The sequence below is a fragment of the Channa argus genome, chromosome 21 (genome assembly GCF_033026475.1).
Source record: "Channa argus isolate prfri chromosome 21, Channa argus male v1.0, whole genome shotgun sequence".
NCBI classification, from domain to species: domain Eukaryota; kingdom Metazoa; phylum Chordata; class Actinopteri; order Anabantiformes; family Channidae; genus Channa; species Channa argus.
In genome coordinates this window covers 4,220,859-4,243,930 of record NC_090217.1, presented here as the reverse complement: position 1 = coordinate 4,243,930, position 23,072 = coordinate 4,220,859, and the positions used below count along the sequence as shown (strand labels likewise).

General features: G+C 38.9%; 1 protein-coding gene across 1 annotated transcript in view; it reads right to left on the bottom strand.

Annotated features, from left to right (window-relative positions):
* rassf3 (Ras association domain family member 3) overlaps positions 1-23,072 on the bottom strand; it is a 56,498-nt gene that overhangs the window by 6,090 nt on the left and 27,336 nt on the right. The window contains exons 3-6 of the mRNA XM_067490917.1: positions 4,441-4,548; positions 3,241-3,414; positions 2,192-2,279; positions 191-306 (exon numbers count right to left, since the gene is read on the bottom strand). Coding sequence (XP_067347018.1) covers positions 191-306; positions 2,192-2,279; positions 3,241-3,414; positions 4,441-4,548 — 486 coding nt within the window. The remainder of the gene's footprint in view (positions 1-190; positions 307-2,191; positions 2,280-3,240; positions 3,415-4,440; positions 4,549-23,072) is intronic.

Here is a 23,072-nt window from a genome sequence, read left to right as displayed (position 1 = left end):
TAAACTTTTAAAGCCAAGTGATAGAATAGCAAAAAGGGAAGAAGTCCAGAAGAAGGAAAGATTAGGGAAGATACAGCAGGAGGATTAAAAAGAAAGTGCAGGAGGAGAAAACAAGGAATAAAGCATGAAACAAATGAATAATTATGTATCAGAGTGCTGAATAGGAAGACAAGGGGAGGTGTATGATTACCATGACTTCTCCTGTTTGTTGCTCTCTTAGCACGAAACTGAGCGTGTCATGGTCAGGTCCCGCCATCAGACGAAGGAACAACGGCTGCTCAGTGTCCATTAATTTACACACATACACTGCAACACACACACAGTAACAAAGAGATTAATTCAGTGCGTGCAGAACGTGCTCACATCCAACCACATGCATACAGGCAGCGCTGTGGCTGCTGCAGTCTGCACCGTGTGTGTGTCACATTACCAGAGATGGCAAAGGATGAAAGGGTGGGTGTGGCACACTGACGAAAAACACAGTGTGACAGAGAGAGACCCATGCTGTCACACAAACTAGTTACTTATTCTATTTAATTACTTTTCTGCTATTAATTTGAACTTTAGTGAAAAGTTTCAAATAACCATGTAACAAAATGCACAGAATATGTAATAGATCTATCCATCATACCATAGTGTTTGACATAATATTTGGTTCCTGAGTAATGTACGTTATAGACACACAGGTGTAGTGCTGCTGCAGGTATGACCCCCCCCTTTTCTCTTTACCCTTTAGACCATGGACTTCATCTTCAGAGTCGTGCCACCTTCAGAAGTTTTCTGATGACTCTGCCATAGTTGTATCAGTAAGGGTGATGAGCCTGAATACAGGGCTGTGGTGGTCACATGGTGTGAGCAGAACCATCTGCAGCTCAGTGTGGCAAAGACTAAGGAACTGGTTGTGGATCTGAGGAGGGCCAAGGCACTAGTGGCTCTAGTCAGGGTCACAGTGTGGAAGTTGTGGAGGATTATAAATACCTGGAAGTGTTTACTGACAATGAATTGAACTGGGGTAAGAACACTGAAGTCCTGTACAAGAAGGGCCAGAGTCGCCTCTATTTCCTGAAGAGGATCAGGTCCTTTAACATCTGTTGAACCATGCTGAGGATGTTTTATGAGTCTGTGGTTGTCAGGGCAATTCTGTTTGCTGTTGTATGTTGGGGCAGTGGACTGAGAGCAGCAGACACCAGCAGACTCAGTGAACTGATCAGAAGGGCCAGGGACATGAGCTGGACACTTTAACGGCAGTGTAGGAGCACGATCAGTGCCAGACTCATACTACCAAAGTGCAATACTGAGCACCACAGGAAGTCATTCCGTCCTGTGGTAACCAATCATTACAACTCCTCCCTCTGAGATCAGATAGTCTGATTAAAATTTTTAACTTTACATTTCATTTATTGTTTTCTCTATCTTTATATGAAATGTTCTTATACACAATTTCTTACTGTCACATCTGGGATTAAAGCAATTTCCCCTCGGGGATTAATGAAGTATTTCTGATTCTGATATGTTACTGTATGCCTCCTCCTGTTATGAACGACACTTTCTTTGTCACCTTTACTCACATTGGGCTGCTACACTGCTACAACTTTGTTGCATGTCCAAATTCTCATTTGTGAGGACTTGAACAAAAGCTTCACGAGCTCATTTACATTTGCAGTCAACATCCATCTGTTTTGTGTCTAGACACTGAGTTTTACTAGGAGGCTGTGTCTCACTGTATGTCTCCACTAATGAGTGAAAAGCAGACGGGAAACTTATGTGACAGCAGTTACATGCTCCCACTGATGTGAGAGAAACACCATAAATGTCTATAAAATGTTTGGGAACAAAATGTTTTACAGACTTCAAACAAGAGACAAAATATAAGCTTCACAATTCCAATAACCTTTTAAACTCACAAGTGACTGAGTCTTGTTTATTAGTTTGAATTCATGATTGGGGCTAATAAACTCAGTCTTTTCCTTACTTGGAGACACTAGTATTGGATACCCAGTGACCCCGCAGCAGCTGTTGATTCACTCTGTGTGTGTGTGTGTGTGTGTGTGTGTGTGTGTGTGTGTGTGTGTGTGTGGACGGCTGGTGGGCTGTTGATAGTGGGGAGAGCCCTGAGGCATTCACAAACCAGCAGCATGAGGGCGAGGCATGCAGAAATGCACACACACGCAGACAGGATGAGTGGTCTTACCCTGCTCCTCTCTGCGGCAGCGTTTGTACAGGGCGTATTTGGCTGGGTTGTCCGCAACAGTGAACTTGTTCAACAGGGCGACAATCACCTGAACACACAAGAACAGACCCCAGAAATGTTATCTTTGAGAATCACTCTCCCACTACTCCCAACATGATAAACACAGGGGGAAAGAATGGTTTGGGTTTATCTGCCATTTTAAAGACCAACATTAAAAGATTAGAAGGTGTTAAATAGTGAAAAGAAAGAAAAAAAAATGCCTGAAAAAAAAAGGAAATGGTCACAAAGGAGCCAAACTCAAATCACAAGTTAATTCAAAACTGAGTAAAATTTGTATTTGACCTATCTGATGCCAGATGTGGTAAGTAATCAAGTACATTTACTCACATACTGTATATTAGTAAAATTTGTAAGGTACTGGTACCTCCTCTTTCCATTTGATGTTACTTCATAGTCCCATTGATCTTTGTCTATATTTCCATTAATGGTACTTCTACTTGTAGTGGAGTATATTTGTTGAGGCAAGTATTTAAATATTTTTTGAGTACTAGTTTTACTAGTACCACCGCCTCCGTTTCTTGTAATTAACAATTACACAATTATTGCAATATATCATTTTATATAATTACTGCTCTAAAAAATTGCCATTTTAGCCTGTATTATTCAGCCTCTGGCTTTTTCAAAGAAAAATCACTGAATATCTTCTGGTAATAGCTTTAAGTCTAACCTATTCAAAACAAAGTTAGTGGTAAAATACTTAAAAGGTATGAATAAAATAAAGGCTGAACAATAACTAGGCTGAAGAAACGTAGACTAAACTAACGTTAGTTTTAAAATTATCACTGGCATTCAGTCAGTTTTATGTTTTAATAAAACTTCAGTATCAGCCACCTACTGTAGGACCCGAACTTTAACCCATATGTCATCAAGCCTCAATTAGTGTGTGTGTGTGTGTGTGTGTGTGTGTGTGTGTGTGTGTGTGTGTGTGTGTGTGTGTGTGTGTGTGTGTGTGTGTGTGTGTGTGTGTGTGTGTGTGTGTGGTCAGCCACCTGTCTGACTGTGTTACTGGAGCTGATGTGGAGGGTGTTGTTGACTCCTCGGGGCAGATAGAAAGCCTCCTTCCCCACGGCTGCTCCTGCTCCACTCTGACGCCCTCGAACTGTCACTGGCCTTGTCAAATCCATCTGGACCTTGATGAAACCAGTATACACACCACTCGAACTCTGAGACAGATAACGGGGAGTGACAGAGTGTCATAATGTGTATAACATTTGTTGTACTTTTTCATTTTTAAAGTTTTTGTCAAGCAGGGATAAACTACAGGCAACATGATCTCTTCAGATGGCTACAGTTCACCCATTAAGCCCAGTGAGTCTAAAAGGACAGATGGCCCCAGACGGAGGAAGAACATCTTAATCTCATTACTCCATATGGGGCCTGGAGCACTGAGCGTGTAAGTGTGATGCGTGAGGGTTGTAAGCAGACACACGAGATTAGTTTAAACATAAGTTAAAATGTAACTAGAGGCGCAGACAAAAAAAACAACTTGCACTGTCAGGGATGAGCTGGTGAGGAGACAAAGAAGGATGTAAGAAATTAAAAAAAAACAGAACAAATCTGACACCTCGTTTCACCTAAAAGTATATTCCTACTGGATTCAACATGAAGTTTGTGCCTGACGGTGCAAATGCAACTTCCAACAAGTTTCACGCTGCCAAGGAAAACTCTGTGGGGGAGAACAATAGCAGGAATCACATCACTCTGATGTGAGTGCTGAGGAATGCTGGGAGCAGGAGGCAGGCCGCATGGATGTTGAAACTTTAGCACCGTTCAAATGATAAAATTAAAAGCCTGCATGAATTGGCGGGCCTGTTTTATAGGGGGGGATCCAGTAAACTGAAATGTTACACAGGATGAAGTGGCTCCAATTCCAAGTTGTTTCAAAGTGTTGCACTCATGGACCTGTTTGCTCTGCATGTATCTAATGTATGTACACATTAATTTAGGTAAAGACAGTTGGGACACAGCATTAAAAATGCTCACCAGGGTCTTTTAAATTGAAACACATGTATGGTGGTGCTTTGAAATGCTTAATCCCAATAAGTCTGTTTATTTGACTCACAACAATAAGTGTGTTGGCTGCTTTATTGGTTTAATCAAATGGTGCTGAGGTAAATATCACACGGTTGTTTAATGGCAGTGGCAGCAGGTTAAAGAGTGTGTTGTACATTTTGTTCCAGTCATCTCACCAGAGTCATTTTAAGGAGGTCTTTGGTCTGCGAGTTGTACTTCTCGACCTTCTTTCTGATCTCCTCTTTGCTGAACTCCGTCCGTAACTCTCGTCCCCTCTCCACATCCTGAAATGGAAAAGAGAAATGACACAAGCCACAATATGACAATATGAAAGCAATGTTTTTTTTTTAAAAGCACAGTAGTTTTATGTATTTTCTTTTTTTACTATTCACAATTTGTGTATGAGCCAACCAGGGTTTCCTGTTTTTTTTGTTCAGCTTTTGTGTATAAGGTTAGTTAGATGAAGAAGCGTATGTATACTGGTAATGTCATCAATGACATCACATGGCTGCATTTGAAGTTTGCCTAACCAGTTGGCAAGGAAACGATGTTTGTTAACAGTGATTGGAGCTACAAGAAACAGCTATTAGAGCTACTAGGTACAGGTATTGGAGTCAAGGGACGTACAGGGTAGTAGTGGAAAGAGGAGTGTGTAGCTGTGGAGGTACATGGTTTCTAACAGTGTTCTGTGGATTTAGGAATTACTTTGAGAAACTTGTTCTGTGAAATTACTTTGTTATTTACTCAATTGGAACGTGAGATGAAATTAATGTTCAGTGTTTATCATACAATGATCTCTGGAGGGGATAATCTTTGGCCCACCGGACAAGAATAAGCAATTATAGTCAATATATTTTGAAATAGTCATTTATTCTTTACCTCTGCTTTTTAGTCAAGATACTGTTTCTTACTGTCAGAACTGAAGTTGGTAAGCAGTAGATCATAAACCAGTGGAGTATGAACTTATCTGTAGTATATATACTCAAGTCTGACTGGATTCTTGAAAAGACACCTTCTGTAGTTAGTACTGTACCTGCAATGCATGAGCCCCGACCACTGAAATGAGCTCAGGCTCAAACTCAAAAGTCCCTTCTGCTCGAGGGTCAACACATGACAAAAACACATTTCTAATCAGCCTGGGTCCCATGGTGAGCAACTGACTCCTAATTTTAGACAAAATGTGGAAACTTCCTGCAGGACAAGGTCTGCCAAACAATTCAAAACTCAACAATACAAGAAAACTAGAACACACTTTAGTTTAATTGACAGTAATGTGTGTGTAACTGCTGAGGACAACCACAGTCAGTGGTCAACACCGACTTTATGTATAAATAGCTGTAGGTGCAGAAGGCCAATATGGAGGTTGGGCCAGTAAGGTGAAAATGTAAATATGGGTTAACAGGAGCAGACATCAGTTCAAACACAGACAAACACCAGCCTGACAACCAGCAATGAACTAATTCAAGTGAAGTCATCCTGTTTAACACCGTCTTTCAAGAGCACAGAAGTGCAACTGCAGAGCGTGTTAAAAGTTATAATTTAAGTCACATGGCAACGACAAGCATGTTACATAATTAGTTGTAAAAGGCCTGTTCACCGACCTCAGAGCCAAATAAACGGTTTGCGAGCAGACACTCAGTTTTATAATGCACTGTGACTCAGTCAGGTGATGATGTGACCATCAGGGGAGTGATGTCAACGTTTGAGTTTGCTTTAACAGTGTTTCAAAGACACAACAATTCTATCAACATTCTGTGCAACCCAGAGACTTTAATCACAGTATTGTAGAACCTTTGAAACAATTACTTACATAAAGCAACTTACTGATGTACTTTGGACTAATCTAAATAATATTTTTCAATATTTCAGTAAAAGAGATTCATCGTTTATTCAATGCAACAGTAATAACATTACTCCATTGTACAAATAATGTACTTTAAAATGTAGTAACCTCATTTCCAGGTTGATTCTTGATTTATAGTTTTTTTTTTCTTATTTATATTATTTAGAGTATTTTGTAGTTTCCATATTAGTCAATTAAAGTCGACCTACATAAGAATTGTAAAAACGTAAACACCAAGGCAGCAACTTTTTTTTATTTGCTATATTATTTACGGCGTTATTACTGATCATTACTGGTTATTTGTTAGTATAATTGTCCCTGTAGGGACTTGATCTTTCTCAGTTTATCAAAGAGCTTGAATTCACCAAGGTTTTGTTGTTTATGTGAGATAATGTCTCAGTCGAAGACATAAAGTCCATCTAGGTGGTTTTAAAGCCTTAAAACATTTCTTTTATAATAGAAAATGCAAAACCTTTAAAAAGCAACTCTAATGTTTTATATGTGTATATGCACAGTACGCGAGTGGCAAGTTGAATTGCCCAGTGTAGTCTGTGCTTACATGGGCATAGTACAGTTCCCCACTGCATCTATTAAAAACCACACGCACACGCACACACACACAGTGCAGAATCCAGGGAGGCTTTGAAGGCACATACACCCTTATATGGAAAACACACTGCTCAAGGGAAAGACAAGGTGCCAATAAAGCATGTGTAGACACAGAAACACACACGCATCTGGGAAATTGTAAAAGATCCCCTGAACAGGAACGCAAGTCCGGTTGTGAGTTAAAGTGACTTATGTAGACTTCACTTCAACATTGTTTATCACATTTTTTCGATAAGATTCTATGAAAATTTGATGATCTCTGAAAAGGAAGTGAAGTGTAGGTCCACCCAAGAACATACACAGCTGAAATGATTAATTTCTGCTGAAAATATTAGCTAATTTGTTCATTTGTGTCTGGCTGGTGTGTTCTTTGGACAACAGAGCTTCTTAACAGTCAAGTGAGCTAATCCATATTAAAGACATAGCATTACAAATGTCTAAAGCCAATAGTGTCTATATGGGGACTGTTGAAATTACTGCTAAATAAATAAAAAAGACAGAAACTTCTCAATTATGATGGCGACTTGTTTGAATCACTCAACATTCACAACATAAGCCCAGTGACAGCATGAATGTAAAGCTAATTTGTGTCTGATTAATCATAGTTAAGTGTTTATAATGGTTTTACTGTACTTCCATTTTCCTCTGTTACATTCAGTTCCCCTTAAGCACCTACCAGGCCAGATGAGTCAGATCTTATTAGCGGGAAGTGACAGGTAAGGAGATTATCTCACCACCACAAGACGTGCAGACAAAAGAAAAAAAAAAATCCTACAGAAACTGGAAAAATGATACACCCCCCCCCCCCCCCCCCCCCGTACTCCCTCAGGGGAGTCCCTTCTTTCATAACTGTGCTTTGTGTATGTGGACAGGTCAGCAGCTGAACCTGATGAACTAGTACATTAAGTTACTTTAAACAACTGCTGATATTACATAATTCCCTGACAGGTAGAAAGGTAAAGCCTCCAGTTGTGCAAGGTCTTAAAACTATAGTCAGATGCCCTTATACACGCATAAATGTTTTGGCTGTTTTAACTGTGGCCGCAATTGCACAAATTAGATTAAATTAAGATGCATTTACAGCCTGCTAACCCCCTGTGGAGCTTCTTGAAGGTTTTCTACGTGTGTGTAGAATGCTGTGTATGGACAGGCGTTTGCAGGCCAATATTAATATTTTTGTACTCTGGAAACCAGTGTTTTCTTATCTTCATATCTATTTCTGGTGATTTTTCAGGCCAAAAGTCGCTAGTGTTTTCTCCACTCATTTATTATTCCTGACCATCACGGGACACTAAAACTTTCCAATGAAACCCCAGATAATGAACATCTTTGTTGCTAGAGTGTGATGTTCATTAAATGTTGTCACTCGAGATTTAAATGATATTTCAGAAGACATTTTAAAATTGCGGGACCGTCCAGGATGGTGAGGGTTAAGAGGAACTGGGAGGGTGAGAGCAACCAAATCCAAACAAACAGGAGAAGCAGAGCACAGTAGTGCTACAACACAATGAGGTCATGGTCCCATTTAAGAGCAAAGTGAATCCTCCCACTAAAACTGGAAGATCAACACTAGGAAAAAGACAAGAGGGGAGGACAGAATGAGAAGACACAGACATAAAGTAGGGTATCAGTAAAGATTAACAGCTATTAAATAATCGCACCTCATAGAAACATGACTCAAATAATAATGTGAGAGCATCTTGTTCATATCATGCCCCACTAGGCTCTTTATGTCATTACATGTCACTTTATGTATTTGTTTGCAGTTTTGCCTGATTGTTTTTCAAACCTACTATTGCATAACACCGCCAAGATGTCCAGGGACATTGTATGACTAATCAATACACACAACCACCACTAACATTCCAAGTAAAATCTGTCCTAACTCCTAAAACCTCTTATACCTCACGTAATAAATTTCATTGCTCACTTGCGTTTGATCTCATAATTTCTTTTTGGTAGAACTGTACAAGAAAGCATGTACTGTCAAGTATTTACAATTGCTTTATTTGTATAAAATAATGAATATTGTCAGGACTTTTATTTTGTTTATAGAGTTCTGCAAGGCAGTGTGCAACATCATCTGCATGAAGTTCGAGCACAGCACACTTCCCTTGTGTCGAAGTCTAAAAATACATTAACACAGAGCTCTCTCTGTAATTAAACCAAATGTGTTAACGTTTTGCATGCTAGGCCTAAGTCAACACCATAAGAACTTTATTTGTACTTCTCTGAACATGTAATCTATGATAAGATACATCCTGACGTACCCAGATTGCTGCACTGAACCATTTGACAAAATGTTATCAGAACTAATATACGTATATAACGTTCTTAAAACAGTTGGCCTGACACAAAATGCACTTTCCTCAAGCACAGTAGCTCTGTGTCAACTTACCTTAGATTGCAAATTATTAGAAACTTATGTTACTTAACTGGCCAAAAAGAAAAGTTTGTATATGTTAATCCTGTAATGGCAGCGCTCTCATACTGAACAACTCCAGAATAGGAGAAACATTTAAAATACGCTAACAAGTACATCTGAATCAATATTTAAAGACATCAGATTTCAGGTCTCCACACTTGTTGCATAAAAAGAAAAAAAAAGATTAGACTTTGCCCTGACACCAGAACTACATGGAAAAACTGAAAAAATAAAGCTGGAGTTAAGGCATTAAAAAGTGATGCGACAAAGAAAAGCTGCAGGCTGGAGATGATGTCAGGTATTGTTCTTTGTCCCCATCTTTGTGAAACTTCTGTTCCCTCAACCTTATATCACACACACCTGGAGCAGTCCTGCCTTTGTTGGGCACCATCACATTAATCTGCATCCACAAACTGTAAATAGATGACTTCACCGTGTATGTGTGTGTGTGCGCATGCATGTGTGTGTTAGGGCAAATGAATGAAGGGCTGAACTGCACCCAAAGTACTGGGCTGCATGTTTGTGTGTGTTATGGGTGCTACAGGCAGACTAAACATTGGCTTAACTAACTCTAACCTACATTTTAAAAGAACACTGTGAACCTCAACAGTGTTATTTGTGTCCATGCCCTTGTGTTTACTTGTCAGTCTTCCTCAAAGCTGTGCATATTTTAAATACCCAACATGAAGGTCATGGTAATAAAACATTCACACATAAACAGCCAGTTTACCATATCACATCAATTTCCCAATCGTCTTTTGTACTATCCATGACTCTTAATATTGTGGGTGTGACTATTTCTAAAACGCTGTAAGGTTTTCTAGAACCAACTTGAAGCACAGCGCCGGCTCATCTAAGACTGCAACTTTTGTTCACTATAAGCTTTTCTCAAATGTGCTGTTGGATTGTTGTAGAAAATAGAAAGTTTTAAGTTAAAGTCAAAGGCAATTTGAGGTATTGTCAACAAAACACCCCAAAATATTAGTAATATTGAGAAAAACTGCAACTTTAGTGAAGCTGAGGAAGTTTGGTTTGCTATGAAATTTCAATTTCAAGCAATTACTTTATACTGGGCCCTTTCTTAAAGATGCATCTTCAAGTTTCCTCTGAATTTCCCAGTCTTCTAACATGATTTCCCTGACCCTTTCCCTCTCTTTGTTACTTCCTGTTGAGTCCATGGGGGGAAACTGAAATTGGCCACACCTTTCCTCCCACCATTCTTGCACTAATGTGTGCATGCATGTACAGTATTATACAAGTGGAAGTGCTCACACCTTTCCTCTATAAGAGACATTCCTCTGCTAATGGACAGAAACCATAAAACTCTTCTGAAATCCCAGACTAACAAACTAAATAAAAGCTTATACAGTGCTGGACTATTTTTATAAGTTCTTGATTTAAGTGAAATATATTCTTGTTGCATTTTCCTTTTCTTTTATGTTTAGATCTAATGCTCAACTATACATGCATTTCTTACTGCTTTTTTACACTTTTGCAATCACCACACTGCAAATTGCTAAATGTTTAGGTTTAACCCACCCATTACCCAAATCCAAAATGTGCAAAAACAAATACTATTAAAAGAGACTACATGTAAAATGGAGACAAGCACGGTCCTGATAATTTCAATGAGTCCAATCAAGACATCAGATTTCAAAGTGGACTGACAAAAACCTAAAACTTGATTTGATCCTGATATAAAATGTTTATCTCAGAGGAGAGAAGAGTATACGAGAGGAGAATTATGCATTTTGTTTTGCAATTGAAGAAGTGAAACCTGCAGACTAAACCAGCTTTACCACATGGAGACAAGAGGTTATATGCGACACAATGATGTGAACCAAAGTGGACTTTCTGTCTGTTTCTACTGTGGTTTTGCAACTGCACCAAGAGAACATGGACGACAGAGTACAGAAAATACAGTTAAGGTTCAATTCTTTGCAGACGTCTGTGCAAATAGACTACAAAATGTTTGTTAGGAGGGACCACCTAGAGAACAGAGCCCCATCAAGACCCTCACTAACACAAATAAAGAGGTGGACTATCAAAAAAAGATTTAGAAGACAGGAATAGTGAAAGGGGTGGAAAACGCAAGCAAAGGGGGAAAACAAGAAGAGGAGGATAAACAGGGTTAGAAGATACTGGAAAAAAATAAATAGGAAGAAAATGCAAGGAAGGAAAAAAAAAACATTTATTGCACACACATTACTCCTGTATGTCTCACTGGGGACTCAATTAAAGCCCTCTGGGATATTTGTCTTCCGTTTTTGCTGAATATGCCTTACAGTTATGATAGACAATGTTTAACCATGCTATTTTCATAAATATTGCTTCCAAAAAATTATAACAAAAATAAATTTAACAATTTTCTATTTAGAACATCGTTTTAAATTTATGATGACAAAAAACTGTTATTTACCATGGGTAGTCTGATATCACACTCAATCGTAAAAATCCCATCAATATAACTTAATAATAATTTATTTTTGCTTATGTGTGAACTTTAACCCCATAAAAATCCTAGTCAGACCTAATGTCACTGCTCTGCATATTAAACATTACATGCATGTAGTTTCAGGTCGCACGCACGTAACCGCGGTGTAACGATCAGAAAGCATGTATTTCTCTGATTTACGTATTTGTTCCCACTAATGCTGCTCCCTCTCTTCACTCACCAAGCTGTGGGGGGAGAGGACAAATAAATGATGCACCAGACAAATCAGACAGCCTTTAGCAAGTCAACGACATCTATGGTATATGGTAAATGGCCACTTATATAGTGCTTTTATCCAAAGTACTTTACAATGTTGCTTCCCATTCGCTCATTCCCCCATTCTCTCTCACACACTCACACTCACACTCACACACACACACACACACACACACACACACACACACACACACACACACACACACACACACACACACGGTGGCATACAAGGTGCTCGCCTGACCGGGAGCCACTTGGGGGTTCAGTGTCTTGCCCAAGGACACTTCGGCATGTAGCCAGGAGGGACTGGGAATTGAACCACTGACCCTGTCATCCATTGACAACTGCCTCTCCAACTGAGCTACAGCCACCCATCTGTCTCTTAGCAACTGTTCTCGTTCTTCAATAAACATAGGGAATGGAGAGAATGCAGGACCGGCAGTGAAATGTGGACACAACATCAACAAGCACGGCTCCCGGAGCCCTTCGTATTTACCCAGGGGACATTAAAAGATGGTGAACGTTTGTGATTGTGAATGTAACATTGTGAGATATAAAAGCATTCTTTTGCCTGTCCTGTCAACACGCCTTGCTGGCATGGCAGGCCACCATGCTTGCAGAGGAAATGTAGGGGAAAGACTGCTACTATCACATCTGAAGTAACCCCAGTGCCCCTAGCTACAAGTTTCTCTCCTTACCTGGCAATATGCAGTGGAGATGAGCAGCGTAGGGAGAAAAATGCAACACTAAAAACATGATGCTGCCCAAACATATTGATCATAAGCCCTAAACTTTTAACTTCCAACTGAGAAATGTTCTCATTAGACTGAAAATGGCTTTTATCAAAACAGTTAAATACTGGAGAAAGATCTTATGCTCTCATATGTCCATGTATTTGTTAACAATGGAATAATTGAGCAACAGTTTCAAAAATGTGTGGGGTTGTGTGGTGAGTAATCATGTGTGGGCTGTTATGAAACCTCAAGGTTGGAGGAAGGCAGGAAAGGGAGTGAAAGAAAAGAGGTGCGGGTTTGGAGACAGTGAGCCAACACTAAGACTCCTGAAGTTTCATTTACCAGAACAACTCCGTCCACTCAAAGGGAAGTTTCTATCTAAATCGATTTGCAACTGCAGATACGTTTTGTAGGGAGCGTAACTGCAACCAAATTATTATTTTTTTTAAACTTCAAACACATTTTTTCATCTTTGAACTCCACAAGGTTTCTCTAACCTAAACCAATTTGCTTTTGTTGTCTAAACATAACCACTCACACACGAATTTGGAGAAACCTGGTCGTGTCACAATTCTGCACTTTCAACTACCATCCACCCTAACCACCTCCTTACAACTCCGTAAATAAATGTAGTGCCTCATGGATTCAAAAAAATATGTTGCATCAGAATTTAATCCAAAAACAACTATTTGTGGTTGCAGCTTATTTGAATATGAATGCAACTGCTACATAAGAGGCTTTTAGAAATTATCATTTTACTGTCAATTTCTCAAGGGATCTTTTTCTGATTTACCTTTCAGTCTAATGAAGGTCAATCTGCAACAAAATAAATCAGAATATCAGCATAATTCATAAGCTTACAAAACTGAATTAAACTATTAACATTTTCAGTTAAGTCTGCAACAGGTGACATTCATTTCCAAGTGTCTGGTAGATAAAACCTCAGAAAATTGAGTGAAATGTAATATTCCAACTTCTAAACAGCCCAAGTTGACATGTTTAAATCATTTGTTTTTAAAACACAATCAGGTCATTGTTTACTGTCGAATACCACTCAGAAAGCCAAAAATATACACAATGATAAATATTCATAGTTGATGTTGCTTATGTTCTGATGATCTACAGTTTTAGTCAAAAATGTAAAAATCATCACCTTTCACCAATCATTTTGCAGCACATAATTCCTCCCATAGATTCATGTCAAATAAAAATCTATACATGTAATTAGTAAAAAGTAAATTATTGGAAATGACACATTTTAACCCATTAATCAAGAGTCACAGTGCAGATTAAAGTAAACCTTTAAAAGGGTTAAATAGAAAAACATAGTGTTCCTGGGCTCACAGCTGTAAATACACATTACTAGAGACAGACAGACCAAATGGAATTAAGACTGTTAAACTCACTGACACCAAAACGACTCCATAAGATTAAGGTCTGTTGCAAAACTACAGCACTACAGGCAACCCTGTTCCAGTTTTCCAAAGCCCTACATCTTACACTTTCATGTCCAAAACAGCCTCATAAAGTTGGTTCATGAGATAGTTGGAGTCTTTGGAAGCCACAAAAGGGCAAAGTATCATATAAAGAAACGCCAAACAAACAAACAAAGAAAGCAAAAGCAAAACAGAACAGCAGTAATGAGCGATAATGAAAGCAAGGTTCACTACGGACGACGCCTCACAGCAGCCTCAGTGAGTCCGACAGCGAGCTAAAGAAGAACGAGCCAGTTACCATCAATCTTATCTGACTTCTAATCTAACACATGAGAACACAGTCTCTCTACTTTGCACAAGTGCAGCAAACAAACGCTAATGCATTTGGGGGGTTTTTTGGTTTGTTTTTTTGTCCTTTCTGCTCATCGCCTGAGTTCCGGGTCTGAATCATTAAACATAGGACAACAATTCTACCTGACACTGTATATCACCTGTCAGTATTCTTTTATACTCCTACAGTTAACTGTGTGACGTGCTATAGTTACTAACCCACGACTTTATGTTTATATAGTCAACTTAACTAAGTGTGTGTGTGTGTGTGTGTGTGTATAATATATATATATATATATATATGTATATATATAAAAAAAAAAAGACGCTGAACCCCTAACAGTACAGTGCAGTACAGTTCCAAGCCCGGTAGAAATTGGGGAGGGTCGCGTCAGGAAGGGCATCCGGCGTAAAAACTGTGCCAAATCAACATGCGGACAATGATCCGCTGTGGCAATCCTGAACTCACGGGATAAGCCAAAAGGACAAAAAATTAAAATAAAAAATTCAACATAACTAAATAATTTTTTGTCCAAACAACTGCAAATATTACAGATTAATTGATGTCTTTTGTATCGGTTGATTAATCAACAAATGATTGCAGCACTAGTAAGCTTCAAACCTATGTTGTTGTTGAACATTTAATGGTTTCAAGTTATCATTTTGTTATATTTTGTAACACTATAAAGACAGAAATATACATTGATGTTGTAACCGCTTGTGTTAAGTAAAAATCGAAGACTAAGAATAACTAAGGTTAACTTATGTGTGGATAACAGAATAGTCCTACCAGGCATAAAGCCAGCAGCCAAAAGAGTCAGTCAGATATCAACATCACACACAAACTAACCAAAACAAGATCTTAAAATAACCACACAAATATGCAAAAAGTCCTCAGAAAGACACAAAACGTGCAGAGATGTAAACTATCCTCAAAGACATGCTTATGATGAAGCAGAACAACCAGAGTAGCACAAAGTAACCACAAAACAAGTAGAGGCAAAATGTCCTAGGAGAGATGCAAAACAAACAGAGATATGTAAAGTGTCCTCAAATACACGCAGAGTGACCATAAAGAGACACCAAAGGACAAAAAATTATGAGGCTGTGTAGATATTTTGTGTCCATTTTAATTTTATCTGCCCCGGTCTGATGATTGTTATCTCAGATCTTTTAGTGCATCTCTGCCTCAAGTGAAAAAGTAGAAATGACTCTTATGTAACGTGGTATCACTGTACTACTAGTCATTGCTATGGTACCGTGGACACAAGGTGGATGTCAAAGACAGGTGTGTCTGTATGGAGCCTGATGATGGAAACAATACCTGTGGGATGTGCTGCTCAGTCACAGTAATAATGACTAATGTCATTTTATAGTCTGAACAGCTCCTTTGTTTCAGCTTCACTGTGGAAAGCCCCTTTAACGGGTAGCAACAATCCCCACCTCTATACACACACACACACACACACACACACCAAGTTAGCCAAAACACAGACAGAGAGATAATAAACTACCATAAGCCAATGTTCACAACCACACACATCAACACGACCAATGAAAACCCAACCTCACCATTTAATACTGCACAGTCTGATGATTATTCCATTGAGCTCTGTTTGCATGTGCGTGTGCGCATGTGCGCTTTCCTCTGAAGCAACTTCAGAGCTGGATCGCTGCTCCATTTTAAGTGTCACACAAAACAACTAATGACACATAGGATGATGGGTCATTGAGCACACAAGTCAGTCAGTCTAGATGCCAACACTGTGTGTAAACGTAGCATTACACATTTTATGGCGTTATGGAATGCACTTTATTTTTGAACACATTAAACTGACGTAGTAACTGTATTTACTCACCAATCAAGTTAAATGACAACACTGCTAATGAATAATGTTAAATAATGTTCATGTGTTTATCACAATAAAAGATGCAAGAAGTTGTCATTTTAACCTCCACAACCCCCAACAAGAAAAGCCAGTAACATGATGGATTGCTGGAAATTACGATGAACAACTCAAGGCTACAAGAATGATATTATTACAATCAGCAATAAATTGGAGACAGAACACAGGTCGACACATTAAAACTAATACAAACATAAAAAACAGCTAATATTTAAGAATTAAAAATAATTCAACTTATCACAGAGAAAAGGAGTTTTTTAATAAACAACAGGAACAGTGTACACTGAATGGGGGAATTTTTTTTTGCACTTCTGTACTAAAAGTTCTTCTTGTTTTCATCAAATGCACCAATACATTTACACTAAACAAATATTAGCCATTTTATTTAATTTACCGCAGAGAAATTTATAATTTGAGCAACGTTAAGTGTGTAGATTTGTCACACAGAGAAAACATTTCCCGTCATGTCATATTCACAACTTGTCCTTCAACTATTTCTGGCCCAAACTCTAACCCCCATCTAACCATAACACACTCACACCCAAAACATCCAGTTAAGAATGTCCTGAACACATCAACGCACACTTTCTGTGGACCTGCCTTTTCATTTATAATCCTTTGACTCCAACTTTCTCCTTTGCACATCAAGAGGAGTGCCAAACCTCCCCAAAGTGCGCTGTGGTTTGGTGATAATGGCATCCTAGAGATAACAGCTGGTCAAAATTGCTCCCAGATGAGCTTCTAACTGAGGACTGGTGTGTCACAGATTATCTCTCAGAGCACGGTGGCAACAGCAAAGACCAACCATACCCCTTATTACTGATCATACAAACAGACAAGCCAGAGCAAAAACTCACTCACTTTTCTACATCCACACTTTGCATTAGCTAAGCACATTTAAACTTTGAAACCCAAAGACTCGGATGATGATGTGCTGCTTTTTTTAAATCACTGTTTCTACTAAATAAAAAGGAAAATGATTAAGAAAAGGTGCTGTGTATTATGTGTAAATAAATATTTATACACTTTGGTATCAAGTTTTACTGTTGATAAAGTTATGAACATACCCCATCTGCTTCCCCCTAGATCTTATGATGCAATCCTACAGGTGGTCTGTTTCTCCATAGAGAGGTGAGATAGAGGGGTGGTGGTGGTGGTGGGGGTATTAGAAACTACTTGACCACCTGTTCATAGAATTGATTGAGCAGCGTACAGTAGACAGTTTGCAGCAGCTGTTTGCTAAATTTATCACCGTCTGTTAGCTTCATAAACTGTCTTTGTATGACCACAACTAATGATTACTTTACACTGTCAATTAATCTGACTGCAATTGTTTAGTCTTGAAAATGTCCATCACCAGCAAAAAATAAAAAAGGGTTCCTGCACACGTCTTTAAGAATCATTTTACAATTACATAAAATAGTAAAATTGCTGATTGGTAAATGGAGATCATGTATGAGAAAGAAAGAATAAAATATTCACATCTGAGAAGCTGGAACCAGTGAATGTTAAGCAAAAACATCCCAAACGGCAATACATGATAATCAAGATGCTCATCATTTACTAATTAACTAATCACTGCAGTTCTACTTGAAACCTGTGAAGGTTTAGCAATTGCCCTTGATTTTGGATGATACATTAAAAACTAGTGATTGCAGTCATTTATTATAATAAATTATTTAGATAAGATCTAATAAGATTAATGACAGGGTTTGGATATTTTGCACAACTGCTAAATCACTAAATAAACAAACACAAATACGTTTGAACATTTGAAACTGTTTTACATTGATAAAAGTGACCATTATAGATATCCAGTACCTAGATTTAAATGAAAACAAAATAAAAATAAATCCCAAAACCTTCGACTAACCAGTGTCTGATAGAAAGACAGACAGATGAGTCAAGCATTAGATATTCCAAAAATACTAAAATGTGTTGAAGGATTTAGGTAGTTGTCCATTTTACATTAACATCACATATCCACCAAGATTCCTGGATAACTTTTTAAAACTTCAACATATTTTTTATAGATGTACAGTATATGCACACACAAATGCACTTGGTTTCCCATCTTTCCCATCTCCACTTTTTTCTCTAACACTTCATATTCTCCATGACGCAGGTGGCTCCTTTCAAACGCAGATTTATCTTATTATACAACAGCCCACAGCTGTGTTGAAAGTGTGTGTGTGTGTGTGTGTGTGTGTGTGTGTGTGTGTGTGTGTGTGTGTGTGTGTGTGTGTGTGTGTGTGTGTGTGTGTGTGTGTGTGTGTTTCCAGGCATTAAAGCACTCTGGTTGTGTTTGAAGAGATAGCAAGCACCGCTCAGTTATGAACAATTCCACTCATGTTTCCTTTGGAAAAGCAGAGGGGAAAGGCCAAAGAGTCTCATGAAAAGCTTTATGTAACCTGCAGACGTTCAACAGGGACGGCACATCATAACACCAGACTGCAACAGGTCTCTGTGTCAGTCTCTCCTGCAGACAGACACACACACACACCGCTGTTCTAGCTCATGCAATAAAGATTTACTGATATAATATGTGAACAGAAATTTTATTCATTCTTTTATTTGACTTTTTTGCATTATTATTGTTTTCAGTAAGGCATTAGTTTTGAAGCTGTAGCCAAACAAATTCTCATATCTAGTGTAGCGTTATTACAATGCAGGGGGATGGAACCCTGAACTTAATAATTAGATTGAGAAAACCACAATGAAAATGTGCAACTGTGTTGCTAAACATCTTCCAACACCACATTAGAGGGAGGCAATGTTTTGAGCTTAACAATGAAGCTAAGAGGCTAATGAAGCTAACAGCCCATTAAGCAGGTTGTTGTCATGTTTGCCACATTAGCATTTAGTATGTTAACAATGTTAATTAGTGCTAGATGCACTAACTGATATTTGCTTGACTAAACTATGATTATTTTCCAGGATGTTTTCTAAATATCATTTATATTTTGAAATAAATGTGATGCAGGGTGTCCCAATGGTAAAGGTACCGTAATGGGACATCAATTAAGGTCATTATCAATTCTTTCTGACGCCATTGTTGCTGAGTAAAATCATATTGTACTCAAGCATGTTCACCAACTCCCCTCTAGCACGGCTTAACCCACCATATTGAAAGTTTTAGCTTATGTTACGAAGTTGTTGTTGTATTGTAATACAACTATTGTAATTGCAACTGGTTAATCAAGTTTAATTTTATCAGAAATGCCACAGACAGCACATACAAACATGGAGTCCCGTTTTTCTTGTTGGCATGGCAGTGTTGTGAGTCCAAACAATGTAAAAGCTAACTAAAAGACAAAACATTTGATTTGTACAAAGACACACAGTCACTCACATGATGCTTGATCTGCCACACAGGCTACCTACAGTATGGCCTCTTGATGAGGCAATTCAGGAAGCCAGTGTATAATCACAACTAAAGACAGACTGTTGTGAAATCATCTCTCTTTGTTATTGTTTTCAATAATAGACCATATGACTTTGGGATCATGTAATCACATCCTCGAACATTAAATAATAGTTTAAAGAGGACAAGGATAACTGTGAAACTGTATTTAAAAAGGTTTTAAGAGAGGAATGATGCTTAGTAGGTCAAATGTTTAATCTGCATCAGTTGATGTGTACTAATAGTCTTTAGCAAGGTTCAAAAGACGGCCAAGGAGAACTCGACTTAGACTTAAACTTGGAGGCTTATGCTGGAGGTAAGTATCAGATAAAGGCGGCTCTTAGAAAAAAAGAGTTTGCTAAATTATAACAAGCATCAAGAGTTTGTGGAAAGAGGAGCGTAAACTGTCAGGACATAAGTGGTACAGAAGCACTATAAGGAACAATCAAAGCAAAATTAAGTTAATCTTTGGCCAAACATGCATGACAATACTACAATACTACTGTGATTTTGAGAAAACATTTGGGGCTTTGTATAGGACCAACACAAACACGCGAATGATCCAAGGTGGTGTCACTGCTTCCAGTTATGGACCATAGTAATCACTCCAGTTGTTAGTATGGATGCAAACTTGACCAAAGTCAAAGCGTCAACAACTGGTTGAAGGGTTATACAAGTCCCTTTGATTGGGCAAAACAGGCTGTCAACTTAGATCAAAGTTTCCTGAAGTGTTGCACTACATCGTAATATAAAGAACAACCAGACCTTGTGTTGAGAGAACAGGAAAGTGAGTCGAGAACAGCCAGGAAGCGATACAACAGACACACAATGGAGGAGGAGAGAGGGGGGATGAAGGGGCGAGGAAGAGGGGATGGGGTGAGGTCGGACAGACAGAGGAAGGAAGTCTAGAGAGGGAGAATGTGAGAAAGGACAGATTGGGACTCACGTACATGAGGACAGGAAAAAGCTGCTCCTATGATAAAAATAAGCCAATCTTGTCCTTTTACAGGAGGAATACAGGTTATTGGTTATTTAACATTTACACACTAGCTAATTTATACTTTCACAGAGGATTAGGGCTGCACAACGGAAAAAAAGAGAGTAGAGGCACTTTCAATCCTACCTTGTTTATCCCAGTTGAATTAAAGTCTAGTTTGTTTTCCTCCTTGGTGCAGTTCATTTGAGCAGGTCTGAAACAGCATTTGTACCCAGGTGTCGACCAGTGGACCCAACTATCGCACCTACAACCTTTACTCCATGAGGTCTCAGTCCAATACCAAACAAGCTCTGGAGGAGTTTGTGGTGAGAACATGAACCGACCTCGATCCACCCAAAACAGGATGTTTTAGCTAAACAGCTAATTGACAGCTTGTCCTCTTTACAAACTGTTAAGCAGAGTTGCCTTCAGCATCTGCTAAAACATTGTGTTTGGTTTATGGCCCAGCTAATTGCCATGGTTATAAAGAAACGTCAATGGGGGGAGACTGTAGCTCAGTTGGTAAAGGCAGTCGTTCACGGACCACAGGGTCAGTGGTTTGATCCCCCGTCCCGGCTATATGTCGAAGCGTCCCTGGGCAAGATCCTGAACCCATAACAGCCGATTCCCGTCCCAAGCTGTGCAGTGCCGGTCCAAGCCCGGTAGAAATTGGGGAGGGTTGCGTCGGGAAGGGGATCCGGCGTAAAAACCGTGCCAAATCAACATGCGGACAATGATCCGGTCGACAGTGAAGGTGTTCCATAGCTAAGAAGAAGCTATTATGTTTTTTAGGGTCTCTCCACTTTACTCTATTGCTATTTGTTAAAATGCAACAAATTCCCTCCTTATATAGGGTCACAAGTTTAGTGACCCATTTAAGGATGTTTTAGTTTGCAGTTCACCAATTGAAGTAGAAAAGAAAAAGTGCACAAGATATGGAACCAGATAGACAGGATCTAAATTTGTGGCAGTCTACCAGTTGCCCTTGGAGATAAACATAACAGTAAGGTACTTTTCCTACTGCCACAGATAAAGAAATCTGAGCTCAACAGTAAGGGATGACCTCACATTAATGTAAGCTGCCATTCCAAAAAAAAATTCATAAAAAACAAAGCTTCAACTCACTCAAGCAAATGAAAGCAGAGATAACGTAAATGTGAAAATACTTGTTTAACAGGACACTAAGAATATTTCTATAAGCAAACAAATGAACATAATGGGAAAACACACCTGAGGGTAGCTACAGGGTGTGGCCAGCTGAAATATACTTCACCATAAATCTATCAGCAGCAGGAGAGGAACAACAAACAAGCTCTCACTATAAAATGCTGTACTGCACATTATAACGTCAACTCATCTGAAAGGCTGTGTTTGTTTCCGAGATGAGTTAAGACCACTGTTGCCCTCTTTAATATGAGGGGAACAGGGAAGTTTACGGTTTGACTTGTGAGGAAATGTCATTTCCTTTTCTAGACTGACAAACACTGTGTATAGTTCCTCTTATGAATCTGTGACAGAGTGGACCAACATTAGAACACTGCTGCTGAAACAGTGAGCTCATTCACAGGGAGCATCAGAGAGAATTCAACAATTTAAACTGACAGAACCCCCTGAAGGACTGCTTTAAAGCTACAGTTCATTTCCAAGATCAAATAGATTCAAACTGGATGGGTTAATTAGGATATTAAAAGGGACTCAGCATACAGTAGGGATTGTGTACTGCTTATATAGCTTGTTTGCGTATTTGTAACAGTTATGATAAAATTCAAATGGAGGGCAGAAAGTAAAAAACAGAATGGAAGATATGGAACAAAGACCAACTGGTGCCAACTTAAGACAAAAAACTTAGAGTAAGGGGAAAAAATTCAAAAATACAATACATGTTGGACATATTCCTTAGATTATAAAAGAAGTGGGGAATTGAAACTGCCTGCTATGGAGGCAGGTAGAAATCTTCTGGATCTTGTCTTGTCTTTACTCAAGAAAATATCAAAGCATTCAAAAAACATAGACCTACATAGTTTCTTTTTTTAACGGTTAGGTACACAACCTCTGAAACAAGTTGCTCCTCAGGTTTTTACCGGAGTTGGTGGCTTCTCTTTTGTTGTCCCCTAGAAAAACCCAGCAACAAACCTACAACCTCTTGAAGCTGAAGGATCATTTTGGCCATTATTTGAAAATTAAATCTAGAGAGAATGTGAAGTTGCCTCATCTTGTGTTAGCAGCAAGTGTGTGCTGGCACCATCTCGGGAGATAAGCGCTCAGCCTGCTACAGTGATTACCTGCATAGCTGTTGTTCTGCTTGGGTAAAAATGTGTTTGTTTCGTTCAAACTCGTAAGACTTATTCATCTCTGCTGTGGACCTCTGCTCTTGCATAGGAAACTTTAAACTAATCAGCCAGACACACAGCTCCAGTGGGTGTCTTGTTAGTGGT